The sequence below is a fragment of the Oncorhynchus kisutch genome, linkage group LG26 (assembly GCF_002021735.2).
Source record: "Oncorhynchus kisutch isolate 150728-3 linkage group LG26, Okis_V2, whole genome shotgun sequence".
NCBI lineage: Eukaryota > Metazoa > Chordata > Actinopteri > Salmoniformes > Salmonidae > Oncorhynchus > Oncorhynchus kisutch.
In genome coordinates this window covers 16097310-16113156 of record NC_034199.2, presented here as the reverse complement: position 1 = coordinate 16113156, position 15847 = coordinate 16097310, and the positions used below count along the sequence as shown (strand labels likewise).

The 15847-nt window shown below is 44.9% G+C and overlaps 1 protein-coding gene across 1 annotated transcript; it reads left to right on the top strand.

Annotated features, from left to right (window-relative positions):
• The first annotated feature begins 727 nt into the window (after positions 1 to 727).
• On the top strand, positions 728 to 2413 carry LOC109871352 (CD276 antigen homolog). The gene is made up of 4 exons (XM_031806171.1): positions 728 to 1153; positions 1351 to 1614; positions 1882 to 1980; positions 2084 to 2413. The coding sequence occupies exons 1-4, from the start codon at positions 778 to 780 to the stop codon at positions 2119 to 2121; spliced, it is 777 nt and encodes a 258-aa protein (XP_031662031.1). The 5' UTR covers positions 728 to 777; the 3' UTR covers positions 2122 to 2413.
• The last annotated feature ends 13434 nt before the right edge of the window (positions 2414 to 15847 follow it).

Genomic DNA, 15847 nt, shown 5'->3' with positions numbered 1-15847 from the left:
GCGTTCTCCTGGCATCCACCAAACCTAGATTTGTCTGTCGGACTGCCAGATGGTGAAGTGTGATTCATCACTCCAGAGAATGTGTTTCCAGTGCTCCAGAGTCCAATGGTGGCGAGCTTTACACCCCTCCAGCCAACGCTTGGCATTGCACATGGTGATCTTAGGCTTGTGTGAAGCTGCTGGGCCATGCAAACCCATTTCATTAAGCTCCCGACGAACAGTTATCGTGCTGAGTTTGCTTCCAGAGGCAGTTTGGAACTCGGTAGTGAGTGTTGCAACCGAGGACAGATGATTCACACTGGCAGTCCTGCTCAGTGAGCTTGTGTGGCCTACCACTTCGCGGCTCAGATGTTGTTGCTGCTAGATGTTTCCACTTTACAATAACAGTACTTACAGTTGACAGGGGCAGCTCTAGTAAGGCAGAAATTTGACAAACTGACTTGGAAAGGTGGCATCCTATGACAGTGCCACGTTGAATGTCACTGAGCTCTTCAGTACGGGCGATTCTACTGCCAATGTTTGTCTATGGAGATTGCATTGCTGTGTACTCAATTTTATACACCTGTCAGAATTCACTGATTTGAAGGCATGTCCATATACTTTTGGCCATTTAGTGTATATAGGCCTTACTAAGGTAACATACCCCTTTATTTGAAGAATATGATTAACATACAGTATCTTAAAGAGATTGGTACAACTGTCTTATGTTGTCATATGAAGTGTGTGCTTTCCTGCAACAAACAGTTTTTTTCTTAAACAGTTGTGGACTCACCTCAGATGTCGAGCCATCCCATCATTGGGATTCTTGGAAAGTCCATCATGTTGCCTTGCAGCCTGAATTCATCTGCACCCGTTGTCCCAGCAAGACTCACACTCTACTGGACAGCAAGACTCAAGCACCAGAAGGAGGAGCAAGTGGTCCATGCCTTATACAATGGAGAAGAGAACAACGACCCCCAATTTCCAGTCTACAAAAACAGGACGCAAATCTTCAAGGACCAGCATTCTTCTGGGAATTTCTCCCTCTTGCTCAAAGATTTAAGGGTTGAAGATGACCTCGCAACTTTTTTCCTCTTTTATCATCAAGAGGATGGAGATTACAACACACTTAACCAAAACAAAGAGATGTGCTTGACCACTGTGAAAGTAGCAAGTAAGAGAGTTTTGCATACAATGAATGCCAGTAGTCAAAGGCACGTTTATCAATATTAAATTGTGTGTACAAGACAACGCCCATTGCCATTACGCACCAAATACCTATAAAACAGGAATAACTGTACTTATCATGTATTATTTCCACTATTGTGACTTTGTCTAAGTGCTTTATCTTTGTCATGATATGCTCTGCAGAAAGCTACCATAAACCCATTGTGACAGTGAACTATGAAGAATGGAAGGCAGAATGCACTTCTCAGGGAGGCTACCCTAAACCTAGACTGACCTGGACCAATCAGAACGGCTTACTAGACTCCGAGGTTCCTCAGATTGTTCGGGATGCAGGAAGTGGAACATGGAACATTTCCAGCACGGTGAACATCACAGAGAATCAGACTGTGACATGCGCCATCTTCAACCCGACTCTGAAAGAGACCTTGAACACCACAAGATCAACAGGTGAGTAGCCTAAAGTATTATGACAGGAAAACATGTCAACGGATGGTCAATTACAAATAGATTACCGGAGATTAGCTCTGGTTATAGTAAAGCACTAAACAGCTGACACTTAAATCTATCTGGCTGTGATTTGACCCTTAATGACTGTCTATGTGCCAATGACCCTAGTTGGTTGGAAGGATAGGAAATATTAGGGAAACCAAAATGTACATTACATGACAGGCAACTCTGTTGATGTCCACACTTCTCTTTATCCTCTCCCTACAGGCGGGGAGCAGGAGGGCCTCTCGATCGGCATAAAAGCAGGGATTGGTGTTCTGGCTGTTGCCGTGATTGGGTCTGCACTGGTGTTAGTCTGCTGGAAAAGTGAGTCATGCAATTTTTATCTTTCATCACTGTTGAGTTTCATGTCACAGCGGAATCTCCTGAATGACTATGATGTCATTAAGCAACTCTCTCTTTGTCACAGAGCATGCAACGGAATGGAGGCCGATACACAGGAGATGAGCCCACTACGACAATGTGTGCTTACTACAAAGTGTTAAACTGGTAATGTTGATAAAATATTGATCTATAGAATGTTTTTTTATCATTGTTACCATTTGGCACTTAGACCTTTAATACATTTTGATCCCAGGATGTGACTGAACACAGTGTCATAGTGCTGTTAGGAACAAGGTCACTCAAGAATAGGGTTCTCTAGCTACTAAAATACCTAACCTTAATTTTGATTGATTATTTGTTAGTACAGTTGAAGTCGGACGTTTACATACACTTAGGTTGGAGTCATTAAGACTTGTTTTTCAACCACTCCACAAATGTCTTGTTAACAAACTGTAGTTTTGGCGCAAAGTAGATGTCCTAACTGACTTGCCAAAACTACAGTTTGTTAACAAGACATTTGTGGAGTGGTTGAAAAACAAGTGAGAAAATCAAAAGAAATCAGCCAAGACCTCCACAAGTCTGGTTCATCATTGGGAGCAATGTCCAAATGCCTGAAGGTACCACGTTCATCTGTACAAACAATAGTACGCAAGTATAAACACCATGGGACCACACAGCCATCATACCGCTCAGGAAGGAGACGCGTTCTGTCTCCTAGAGATGAACGTACTTTGGTGCGAAAAGTGCAAATCAATCCCAGAACAAAAGCAAATGACCTTGTGAAGATGCTGGAGGAAACAGGTACAAAAGTATCTATATCCACTGTAGAACGAGTCCTATATCGACATAACCTGAAAGGCCACTCAGCAAGGAAGAAGTCACTGCTCCAAAACCACCATGAAGAAGCCAGACTACGGTTTGCAACTACACATGGGGACAAAGATTGTACTTTTTGGAGAAATAAAAATAGAACTGTATGGCCATAATGACCATCGTTATGTTTGGAGGAAAAAGGGGGAGGCTTGCAAGCCGAAGAACACCATCCCAACCGTGAAGGACGGGGGTGGCAGCATCATGTTGTGGGGTTGCTTTTGCAGAAATGTCCTCTGGTCTGATGAAACAAAAATATAACTGTTTGGCCATGATGACCATCGTTAAGTTGAGGAAAAAGGGGGAGGCAAGCTGAAGAACACCATCTCAAACGTGAAGGACAGGGGTGGCAGCATCATGTTGTGGGGTTGCTTTGCTGCAGGAGGGACTGGTGCACTTCACAAAATAGATGGCATCATGAGGTAGGAGAATTATGTGGATATATTGAAGCAACATCTCAAGACATCAGTCAGGAAGTTAAAGCTTGGTCGCATATGGGTCTTCCAAATGGACAATGACCCCAAGCATACTTCCAAAGTTGTGGCAAAATGGCTTAAGGACAACAAAGTCAAGGTATTGGAGTGGCCATACCATATCAATCCTATAGAAGATTTGTGGGCAGAACTGAAAAAGTGTGTGCGAGCAAGGAGGCCTACAAACCTGACTGTTACACCAGCTGTCAAATTGCCTATGTGATGCGGGTAAGGCGGAGTTAGGCGCAGGACACAGAAATGAGTAATAACCGTTACTTTTCTCAAAAACAATATTCCATACAGGAGACAAATAATCCAGGTCACAAAACGAGACAACGTGACAATAACAAACACACACAAAACCAAGGTGGTAACCAGAGGGTTAAATAGGGAACAATGATTATGGGATGGAAACCAGGTGTGTATAATGAAGACAAAACAAATAAAAAATGAAACTGGATCGGTGGTGACTAGACCGCCGAACGAACAAGGAGAGGGACCAACTTCGGCGGAAGTCGTGACACCAGCTCTGTCAGGAGGAATGGGCCAAAATTCTTATTGTGGGAAGCTTGTGGAAGGCTACCCAAAAGGTTTGACCCAAGTTCAACAATTTTAAGGCAATGCTACCAAATTCTAATTGAGTGTGTGTAAACTTCTGACCCACTGGGAATGTGACGTAAGAAATAAAAGTTTAAATAAGTCATTCTCTCTACTATTATTCTGACATTTCACATTCTTAAGATAAAGTGGTGATCCTAACTGACCTAAGACAGGGACTTTTTACTAGGATTGAAAGTCAGGAATTGTGAAAACCTGAGTTTAAATGTATTTGGCTAAGGGGTATATAAACTTTCGACTTCAACTGTATATACCTCTTGTTCTGTTAAAGAAAAACAAAAAAAACACGATCTCAGTTGAAGCTGACGTTTATCTCAACAAGTAGCAACTCAAAATACAATGGAAATAGAATCACCAAATCACCTAGTATTTTCCGATCAGAAACATATAAACAAAATAGACTGTCCAAACGATGATATGAATCATGGCTTCTATACTAGACAATTAGTGATGAACACAACACAACACTTCAATATTCACCAACACCCAAATAGGCCTGTCAACATTATTGCAGTGTTCTATTCATTTATGCTGTCATTTTCATTTGTTAGTTTCCTCTCTGTTTTTTCAGTGACCCCTTGAAAGCTCAGTGCAGTCCCAATGCCTCTGGTTAAGAATCACTGTGCCACTGTGCCATGCTGATGCTGTAGGGAGGAACATAGGCAGGGTTGGTCTTAAGCACATCTGCTTTGGGTTTTACAATTCCAGCATTAAGCCTGGTTGACAACAAAAAGTGCAATGATGTCAGTTGGTTTACCTTGGTTTAATCGCTTTTTCTTTATTATTTTTATGATCCATGACAATGAAGGACTGAAAATGTTCTTTATGTTCTCTGTTACCTTCCTATTCATATGCTTCAAATATCATTGTATTGTATTAATGGGGCTATTCTTGTGTTTTTTGCTTAGCTTTCTGTACAGTGGTAATGGGTCAATTTTAGTTATGCCAGAAATGTTCATTGATTGGCAGCTACACAGAATCTGATATGACTTGAAACTTAATAAATGACAATGATCTGAAACAAGACATTTTAAAATGTTGTACAATACTAAAGAGGTTCTTTGTGTTTCAACAGTAAGATTGCATGTTATGTTTTTTTTCTTTTTTACCTCATTGAGCTTTTAACCAATAAAATATTCCTCTTGATAGATTTGTTGCTGGTTGGATATTTTATTTGTTATTGTTTTTCCTGTAAAACACTAAAGAGCAATATCCTCATCAAAGACAGTTACGGCAGCAATATTGTGTCATTGGTCGTCTTGTATGTGCAGTGATATGAGTAAAAAATAGGTAGGATTCAACAGGGTGTATTTACTCAGCAGTTCAGTAGCCTATTATTGAACATTGCCTGGTAAACAACATTATAGTATCCCCTCATGGAAAACAGCAAATGAGCTAATTATAATACACAACGTAAGCACAATGACTGGATAACAGACAAGCTGTAATTTCAATTAAGATAATGAGCAAGCTAAAATGGACAATATCCCTATTTGTTCAGCATTTTTTAAATGGACAGCAACTGAATTCAGAACATGGGCCGTTCTTACAGTATCCTCCCTACACACCAAGTCAGAACCGTAGGATGATTAACAGGTACAAATAAACAGACAATGAAAGCTTTAAAAATATTTTATGATGACATTTCTCTAAAACTGGCTGTAGGCCACATGTGCACCACCAAGCCAGAATGTTAGGCTAAGTTCTGATAGGGAGAGCGACCAAATTCATAGGGTTAGACACGTGCTATTAACAACATACACTTAGTATTACTTTCTTAGCTACAGTATACATATCTCCCTGGCCTATTTTTGGACTCACCATTTTGCCAAGCTCACTTGAACAGGAAGGTGGCGTGGCGTTAATTCTTTTTGGCAAAGTTTTTGTCATCAAACTTTGTCATCAACGTCTGGCATTCTCTGGATTTATGGTGCTTTCTAGACAACTGGAAACAAAAAAAAAACAAGGTCGAATCATGACGTCAGTGATCTTCAGGTCGATAAGTTGGAGCTAAATTAGAATTCCGAGTTGGATGTCCTTTCAAAACAAGTTTATTTTCCCTGAGTTCCCAGTTGTCTTGAAAGCATTGAAGTCAGAGAATGCCCAGTTCCGAGTTCCCAGTAGAAGTCATCCTGGAATTGTGGCCAATGTATTCAAACTTTTTTGGCTCATGGTTTTACATGTGAATGTTTATCCTTTTAAGCATGGAAAAGAGACCCTTTCAGACATATGTTTTAAATCCTTAAACCAAGACTTGAACTACACACCTTCTCCAATGAATAGCAGGAAAAAGTAAAAGTTTGTGGGTTTTAGGTGACAAGGCTGTGTTACGCTTTCTTCACCACACTGTGTGGGGGATCCATTTCAGTTTGTCAGTGATGTGTACGCCAAGGAACTTGAAGCTTTTCCACCTTCTCCACTGCGGTCCCGTCGATGTAGATAGGGGGCTGCACCCTGCTGTTTCCTGAAGTCCACGATCATCTCCTTTGTTTTGTTGACGTTGAGTGAGAGGTTGTTTTCCAGGCACCACACTCCCAGAGCCCTCACCTCCTCCCTGTAGGCTGTCTCGTCATCATTGGTAATCAAGTCTACTACTGTTGTGTCTTCTGCAAACTTGATGATTCAGTTGGAGGCGTGCTTGGCCACACAGTCATTGGTGAACAGGGAGTACAGGAGGGGGCTGAGCACGCACCCTTGTGGGGCCCCAGTGTTGAGGATCAGTGGAGTGGAGGTGGCCTAGCCAGTCTCCAGACCTGAACCCAATAGAAAATCTTTGGAGGGAGCTGAAAGTCCGTATTGCCCAGCGACAGCCCCGAAACCTGAAGGATCTGGAGAAGGTCTGTATGGAGGAGTGGGCCAAAATCCCTGCTGCAGTGTGTGCAAACCTGGTCAAGAACTACAGGAAACACCTTGTAGAGTTTGAAACTCATCAGTGCAGACTGGCGTTGTGCAGACTAGCGGGTATTATCCAGGGTAAAATCGGCTGGTGTCTGAGCTAGAGGTAAAATCCACTAGCAGTGGCTAACAATGACTAATTAGCCAATTAGCTGGTTAGCATCGGATGGCTAGCTTCTGATGGGGGTTCTAACTAAAAGGTCTAAAAATAGCTGATCGAGACGGGTTGCCGGAAGGTATATTTAATCTAAAAATGGAAAAACAGATTGAAATATATACAAAAAAGTCAGAAAATAGTCAGTTTTACAAGGTTAGACTGTAAACTCTCCTTCCAGACTCACATTAAGCATCTCCAATCCAAAATTAAATCTAGAATCAGCTTCCTATTTCACAACAAAGCATCCTTCACTCATGCTGCCAAGCATACCCTCGTAAAAGGTCCTGAAAGATGCAGGTATAAGGTGTCACGTCTGCTCCTGCTCTTCCCTTCCCCTGGCGCTTGAGGGCGCCAGATTACCCTGCATCACACGCTCCTGCAATCCATCACTCACACCTGCCCTCCCTCGTCACTCACATCAGCGTTATTGGACTCACCTGGACTCACTTATCACATGTTCTTTTCCTCCCCTATATTTGTCTGTTGTAATTGTTTTTTGTCATTAGTTTCTGTTTGCTGACGCTGTTCCTGTCTCGTTCTATGTCTGTATATATTAAATGTTACTCCCAGTACCTGCTTCGTCTCTCCAGCGTCAATACATGTGACATAAGGGATGGAAAACTTGACTGAGAGAACTTGTTGAGAAGGGAAGGGCCTCGTGATACATCAGAGAGAGTGTATTTTGTTACAAAATACAGCACTGAAACAGAGAACATTAAAAGAGTCATTAATAATTGGGGAATCAATCAAAGTTATATGCTACTTACCCATGTCTTCCCTGAGCCACCAGTCATAAGCTTTAAGAGATGTCCGACCCTAAATGACAAATTAGTCCACAGTTATCTTCCAAAAAACTTGTCTTGACCACAAACCCAAGGGCTCTTTTAAATGTAACCATGCAACCATTGCAGTAATATTGCACATAAGATGTATTTTGTTGACACAGCTTCCAAAATGGAGTATTACGTCAAGCATTTCATTAACTGTAAAACCACTCATGTCATCTACAGATTGGAATGTCCACAGTGCAAGGTGTTCTACATTGGACGCACAAAGACACACCTTCAAGACCACTTAGCGGAACACAAGTACGCCATACAGGTAGGCAATGAAGACTACCCCATGGCAAGGCACTACAAGTCCTTACACCATGGCAACCCGGCCTCCCTACAAGCTATGGGTATTGATCATGTTCCGGCCTCAATTACAAAAGGGGACCATCTTGAACAGTGAAACCAAAAGGAAAGGTTGGGGATTTCCAAACTACAGGCCACTAAGTACCCTGGTTTAAATGAAGATATCAATCATATCAAAATCAAATTGATTTATATAGCCCTTCTTACATCAACTGATATATCAAAGTGCTGTACAGAAACCCAGCCTAAAACCCCAAACAGCAAGCAATGCAGGTGTAGAAGCACAGTGGCTAGGAAAAACTCCCTAGAAAGGCCAAAACCTAGGAAGAAACCTAGAGAGGAACCAGGCTATGAGGGGTGACCAGTCCTCTTCTGGCTGTGCCGGGTAGAGATTATAACAGAACATGGCCAAGATGTTCAAATATTCATAAATGACTAGCATGGTCAAATAATAATAATCACAGTAGTTGTCGAGGGTGCAACAAGTCAGCACCTCAGGAGTAAATGTCAGTTGGCTTTTCATAGCCGATCATTAAGAGTATCTCTACCACTCCTGCTGTTTCCAGAGAGTTGAAAACAGAAGGTCTGGGACAGGTAGCACGTCTGGTGAACAGGTCAGGGTTCCATAGCCGCAGGCAGAACAGTTGAAACTGGAGCAGCAGCACGGCCAGGTGGACTGGGGACAGCAAGGAGTCATCATGCCAGGTAGTCCTGAGGCTCAGGTCCTCTGAGAGAGAGAAAGAAAGAGAGAATTAGAGAGAGCATTCTTAAATTCACACAGGACACCGGATAAGACAGGAGAAATACTCCAGATATAACAGACTGACCCTAGCCCCCCGACACAAACTACTGCAGCATAAATACTGGAGGCTGAGACAGGAGGGGTCAGGAGACACTGTGGCCCCATCCGATGGTACCCCCGGACAGGGCCAAACAGGCAGGATATAACCCCACCCACTTTGCCAAAGCACAGCCCCCACACCACTAGAGGGATATCTTCAACCACCAACTTACCATCCTGAGACAAGGCCAAGAATAGCCCTCAAAGATCTCCACCATGGCACAACAAGGGGGGGGGCGGCGCCAACCCAGACAGGAAGACCTCGTCAGCGGCTCAACCCACTCAAGTGACGCACCCCTCCTAGGGACGGCATGGAAGAGCACCAGTAAGCCAGTGACTCAGCCCCTGTAATAGGGTTAGAGGCAGAGAATCCTAGTGGAGAAAGGGGAACCGGCCAGGTAGAGACAGCAAGGGCAGTTCGTTGCTCCAGAGCCTTTCCGTTCACCTTCACACTCCTGGGCCAGACTACACTCAATCATAAGACCGAGATGATGAGATGAGTCTTCAGTAAAGACTTAAAGGTTGAGATGGAGTCTGCGTCTCTCACATGGGTAGGCAGACCATTCCATAAAAATGTAGCTCTATAGGAGAAAGCCCTGCCTCCAGCTGTTTGCTTCAAAATTCTAGGGACAATTAGGTGGCCTGCTTCTTGTGACAGTAGCGTACGTGTAGGTATGTACGGCAGGACCAAATCGGAAAGATATAGGTAGGAGGCAAGCCCATATAATGCTTTGTAGGTTAGCAGTAAAACCTTGAAATCAGCCCTTGCCTTAACAGAATGCCAGTGTAGGGAGGCTAGCACTGTAGTAATATGATCACATTTTTTGGTTCTAGTCAGGATTCTAGCATCCGTATTTAGTGCTAACTGAAGTTTATTTAGGGCTTTATCCGGGTAGCCGGAAAGTGGAGCATTGCAGTAGTCTAACCTAGAAGTAACAAAAGCATGGATACATTTTTCAGCATAATTTTTGGACAGAAAGTTTCTGATTTTTGCAATGTTACGTAGATGGAAAAAAGCTGTCCTTGAAACAGTCTTGATGTGTTCGTCGAAAGAGAGATCAGTGTCCAGAGTAACGCCGAGGTCCTTCACAGTTTTATTTGAGACGACTGTACAACCATCAAGATGAATTGTCAGATTCAACAGAAGATCTCTTTGTTTCTTGGGACGTAGAACAAGCATCTCTGTATTGTCCTAGTTAAAAAGTAAAATGTTTGCAGCCATCCACTTCCTTATGTCTGAAACACAGGCTTCTAGCGAGGGCAATTTTGGGGCTTCACCATGTTTCATTGAAATGTACAGCTGTGTGTCATCCGCATAGCAGTGAAAGTTAACATTATGTTTTCGAATGACATCCCCAAGAGGTAAAATATATAGTGAAAACAATAGTGGTCCTAAAATGGAACCTTGAGGAACACCGAAATGTACAGTTGATTTGTCAGAGGACAAACCATTCACAGAGACAAATTGATATCTTTCCAACAGATTAGATCTTAACCAGGCCAGAACTTGTCTGTGTAGACCAATTTGGGTTTCAAATCTCTCCAAAAGAATGTGGTGATCGATGGTATCAAAAGCAGCACTAAGGTCTAGGAGCACAAGGACGGATGCAGAGCCTCGGTCTGACGCCATTAAAAGGTAATTTACCACCTTCACAAGTGCAGTCTCAGTGCTATGATGGGGTCTAAAACCAGACTGAAGCATTCCGTATACATTGTTTGTTTTCAGGAAGGCAGTGAGTTGCTGCGCAATAGCTTTTTCAAAAATGTTAGAGAGGAATGGAAGATTTGGGTCAAGGTTTGGCTTTTTCAAGAGAGGCTTTATTACTGTCACTTTTAGTGAGTTTGGTACACATCCGGTGGATAGAGAGCCATTTATTATGTTCAACATAGGAGGGCCAAGCACAGGAAGCAGCTCTTTCAGTAGTTTATTCAGAGTAGGGTCCAGTATGCAGGTTGAAGGTTTAGAGGCCATGATTATTTTCATCATTGTGTCAAGAGATATAGTGCTAAAACATTTGAGTGTCTCCCTTGATCCTAGGTCCTCGCAGAGTTGTGCAGACTCAGGACAACTGAGCTTTGGAGGAATACGCAGATTTAAAGAGGAGTCCGTAATTTGCTTTCTAATGATCATGATCTTTTCCTCAAAGAAGTTCATGAATGTATTACTGCTGAAGTGAAAGCCATCCTCTCTTGGGGAATGCTGCTTTTTAGTTAGCTTTGCGAGAGTATCAAAAATAAACTCCCTCTTCAAATTAGGTCTAATTGGAAAAGCTGTTCAAAAGAGGACATTGTATAACTTCTTTGTACTCCCTGACGAAGGCCATGTAGCTGAAATGTATTACATAGGCCTAAGCTTCTCATTACCGTAATACATTGTGGGATCGACAAATCCATACAAAATCATGTTTGGAGTTTTCAGAAAATATGTATCAAGCAACCATTACGCATGGACCCTCCATGTACAGTGCACATCACATGCTTTGGATGACCCCGGGGCGCTATCACCAGGGTGGCCGGGTAGCGTTCAGTAAGCACGAAATTGTGACCGGCCGGCTCGATTTGGTCTTATGTAGCAAAATGTTAAATTGTTTTTGACATTTTACAGAGCTCAAAAATGGTATATCAAATCAAATGTTATTTGTCACATGCACTGAATACAACATGTGTAAACCTTACGGTGAAATGCTTACTTACAAGCCCTTAACCAACAATGCAGTTCAAGAAATAGAGTTAAGGAAATATTTACTAAATAAACTAAAGTAAAAAGATCAAATAATAAAGTAACACAAGAAAATTACATTAAAATAATGAGGCTATATAAACAGAGCACCGGTAACGAATCAGTGTGCGGGGGTACAGGTTAGTCGAGTTAATATGGAAAGTGACTATGCATAGATAATAAACAGCGAGTAGCTGTAAATGTAAATTGTCCGGGTGTAAATTGTCCGGGTGGCCATTTGATAAATTTTTCAGCACTCTTATGGCTTGGATGTAGAAGCTGTTAAGACTTGCCGTGTGGTAGCAGAGAGAACAGTGTATGACTTGGGTGTCTGGAGTCTTTGAAATTTTTTTTAGCCTTCCTCCAACATCATACGCCATACGCACTACCCTTTGTAGCGCCTTACAGTCAGATGCCAAGCAGTTGTCATACCAGGTGGTGATGCAACCTGTCAGGATGCTCTCGATGGTGCAGCTGTAGAACTTTAAGGATCTGGGGACACATGCCAAATATTTTCAGTAGCTAGAAGTGTTGTGCCCACTTGTCACGGTTTTCTTCCGTTGAAGGAGAGGAGGACCAAAATGCAGCGTGGTTAGTGTTCAACATGTTTAATATAGACGATAACCGAGAACACTACAAAATACAAAACAACAAATGTGAAAACCGAAACTTCTCATCTGGTGCAATGACACAAAGACAGAAGACAACCACCCACAAAACCCAACACAAAACAGGCTACCTAAATATGGTTCCCAATCAGAGACAATGACTAACACCTGCCTCTGATTGAGAACCATATCAGGCCAAACATAGAAATAGACAAACTAGACATACAACATAGAATGCACACTCAGCTCACGTCCTGACCAACACTAAAACAAAGCAAACACAAAAGAACTATGGTCAGAACGTGACAGTACCACCCCTCCCAAGGTGCGGACTCCGGAAACCAGAACCTATAGGGGAGGGTCTGGGTGGGCATCTGTCCGCGGTGGCGGCTCTGGTGCAGGACGTGGACCCCACTCCACCATAGTCTTTGTGCGCTTTAGTCTCCTCCTAGGAACGGCGACCCTCGCCGCCGACCTAGGATTGGCAACCCTACTAAAGGGCCCCACTGGACTAAACAAACTCCTCCGGACTGAGGGGTAGCTCAGGACTGAGGGGTAGCTCAGGACTGAGGGGTAGCTCAGGACTGAGGGGCAGCTCAGGACTGAGGGGCAGCTCTGGACTGAGGGGCAGCTCTGGACTGAGGGGCAGCTCTGGACCGAGGGGCAGCTCTGGACCGAGGGGTAGCTCTGGACCGAGGGGTAGCTCAGGACCGAGGGGTAGCTCTGGACCGAGAGATGGCTCAGGCTGGTTGACGGCTCAGGCAGCTTCTGGCTGACTGACGGCTCTGACGGATCCTGGCTGAATGGCTGCTCTGGCGGATCCTGGCTGACTGGCGGCTCCTTGCAGGCGGGAAACTCTAGCAGCTCTGGACAAGCGGGAGACTCTAGCAGCTCTGGACAGGCGGGAGACTCTAGCAGCTCTGGACAGGCGGGAGTCTCTAGCAGCTCTGGACAGGCGGGAGACTCTAGCAGCTCTGGACAGGCGGGAGACTCTAGCAGCTCTGGACAGGCGGGAGACTCTAGCAGCTCTGGACAGGCGGGAGACTCTAGCAGCTCTGGACAGGCGGGAGACTCTAGCAGCTCTGGACAGGCGGGAGACTCTAGCAGCTCTGGACAGGCGGGAGACTCTAGCAGCTCTGGACAGGCGGGAGACTCTAGCAGCTCTGGACAGGCGGGAGCACCCATAGGGATGAGACGGAGAGACAGCCTGGCAGCGTGGGGCTGCCACTGGAGGGCCTGCCCAACCTTACCTAGTTGAATGCTCCCGGTCGCCCTGCCAGTGCGGAGAGGTGGAATAGCCCGCACTGGGCTGTTCTGGCGAACTGGGGACACCATGACTAAGGCTGGTGCCATGTATGCCGGTCCAAGGAGATGCACTGGAGACCAGATGCGTAGAACCGGCTTCATGGCACCTGGCTCGATGCCCACTCTAGCCCGGCCGATATGAGGAGCTGGTATGTACCGCACCGGGTTATGCACCCGCACTGGGGACACCGTGCGCTCCACAGCATAACACGGTGCCTGCCCGGTCTCTCTCGCACTCCGGTAAGCACAGGAAGTTGGTGCAGGTCTCCTACCTGGCTTCGCCACACTCCCTGTGTGCCCCCCCTGAAGAAACTTTTGGGGCTGCCTCTCGGGCTTCCTTGACAGCCATGTTCCCTCATATCGCTGGCTCCTCTCTCTGGCTGCCTCCGCTCTCCTAGCTGCCTCCACCTGTTCCCATGGGAGGCGATCCCTTCCAGCCAGGATCTCCTCCCATGTGTAGCAACCCTTGCCGTTCAAAACGTCCTCCCATTTCCAGGAGTCCTGACATCGCTGCCTCTCCTGCTGCTGCTGCCTGTTACCACGCCGCTTGGTCCTTGGTTGATGGGTGGTTCTGTAACGACTTTCTTCCGTTGAAGGAGAGGAGGACCAAAATGCAGTGTGGTTAGTGTTCAACATGTTTAATATAGACGATAACCGAGAACACTACAAAATACAAAACAACAAATGTGAAAACCGAAACAGTCCTATCTGGTGCAATGACACAAAGACAGAAGACAACCACCCACAAAACCCAACACAAAACAGGCTACCTAAATATGGTTCCCAATCAGAGACAATGACTAACACCCGCCTCTGATTGAGAACCATATCAAGCCAAACATAGAAATAGACAAACTAGACATCAACATAGAATGCCCACTCAGCTCACGTCCTGACCAACACTAAAACAAAGAAAACACAAAAGAACTATGGTCAGAACGTGACACCACTTTACAACTGTCTTAGTATATGTACCATGATAGTTTGTTGGTGATGTGGACACCAAGTAACTTGAAAATCTGGACCTGCTCCACTTCAGCCCCGTCGACGTTAATGGGGGCCTGTTCGGCCTTCCTTTTCATATAGTCCACAATCAGCTCCTTTGTCTTGCATACATTGAGGGAGAAGTTGTTGTCCTGGCACCACACTGCCAGGTCTCTGACCTCCTCCTTATAGGCTGTCTCATCGTTGTTGGTGATCAGGCCTACCACTGCTGTATCGTCAGCAAATTTAATGATGGTGTTGGAGTTGTGCCTGGCCGTGCAGTCATGAGTGAACAGGGAGTACAGGTGGGAACTGAGCACGCACCCCTGAGGGGGCCCCCATGTTGAGGATCAACGTGGTGGATGTGTTGTTACCTACCCTTACCATCTAGGGGTGACCCGTCAGGATCCAGTTGCAGAGGGAGGTGTTTAGTCCCAGGGTCCTTAGCTTAGTGATGAGCTTTGAGGGCACTATTGTGTTGAACACTGAGCTGTAGTCAATGAATAGCATTCTCACATAGGTGTTCCTTTTGTCCAGGTGTGAAAGGGCAGTGTGGAGTGCAATAGAGATTGCATCGTCTGTGGATTTGTTGGTGCGGTATGCAAATTGGAGTGGGTCTAGGGTTTCTGGGATAATGGTGTTGATATGAGCCATGACCAGCCTTTCAAAGCACTTCATGGCTACAGACGTGAGTGCTACGGGTCAGTAGTCATTTAGGCAGGTTACCTTAGTGTTCTTAGGCACAGGGACTATGGTGGTCTGTTTGAAACATGTTGGTATTACAGACTCAGTCAGGGACAGGTTGGAAATGTCATTGAAGACATTTGCCAGCTGGTCAGCGCATGCTCGGAGTACACGTCCTGGTAATCTGTCTGCGGCCTTGTGAATGTTGAAATGTTTTATTAAGTCTAAATCACATCGGCTGCGGAGAGCGTGCTCACACAGACGTCCGGAACAGCTGATGCTTTCATGCATGTTTCAATGTTACTTGCCTCGAAGCGAGCATAGCAGTTATTTAGCTCATATGGTAGGCTCGTGTCACTGGGCAGCTCACGGCTCTGCTTCCCTTTGCGGTCTAATGTTTTGCAAGCCCTGCCACATCCGATGAGCGTCGGAGCCGGTGTAGTACGATTCGATCTTAGCCCTGTATTGACGCTTTGCCTGTTTGATAGTTTGTCGGAGGGCAGAGCAGGATTTCTTATAAGCTTCCGGGATAGAGTCCCGCTCCTTGAAAGCGCCAGCT

Coding starts and splice junctions, on each gene's coding strand:
- LOC109871352 (XM_031806171.1), top strand. CDS start 778: ATGTCGAGCCATCCCATCATTGGGATTCTTGGAAAGTCCATCATGTTG. Junction 1,154..1,350: donor GACCACTGTGAAAGTAGCAA/GTAAGAGAGTTT, acceptor TATGCTCTGCAG/AAAGCTACCATAAACCCATT. Junction 1,981..2,083: donor GGTGTTAGTCTGCTGGAAAA/GTGAGTCATGCA, acceptor TCTTTGTCACAG/AGCATGCAACGGAATGGAGG.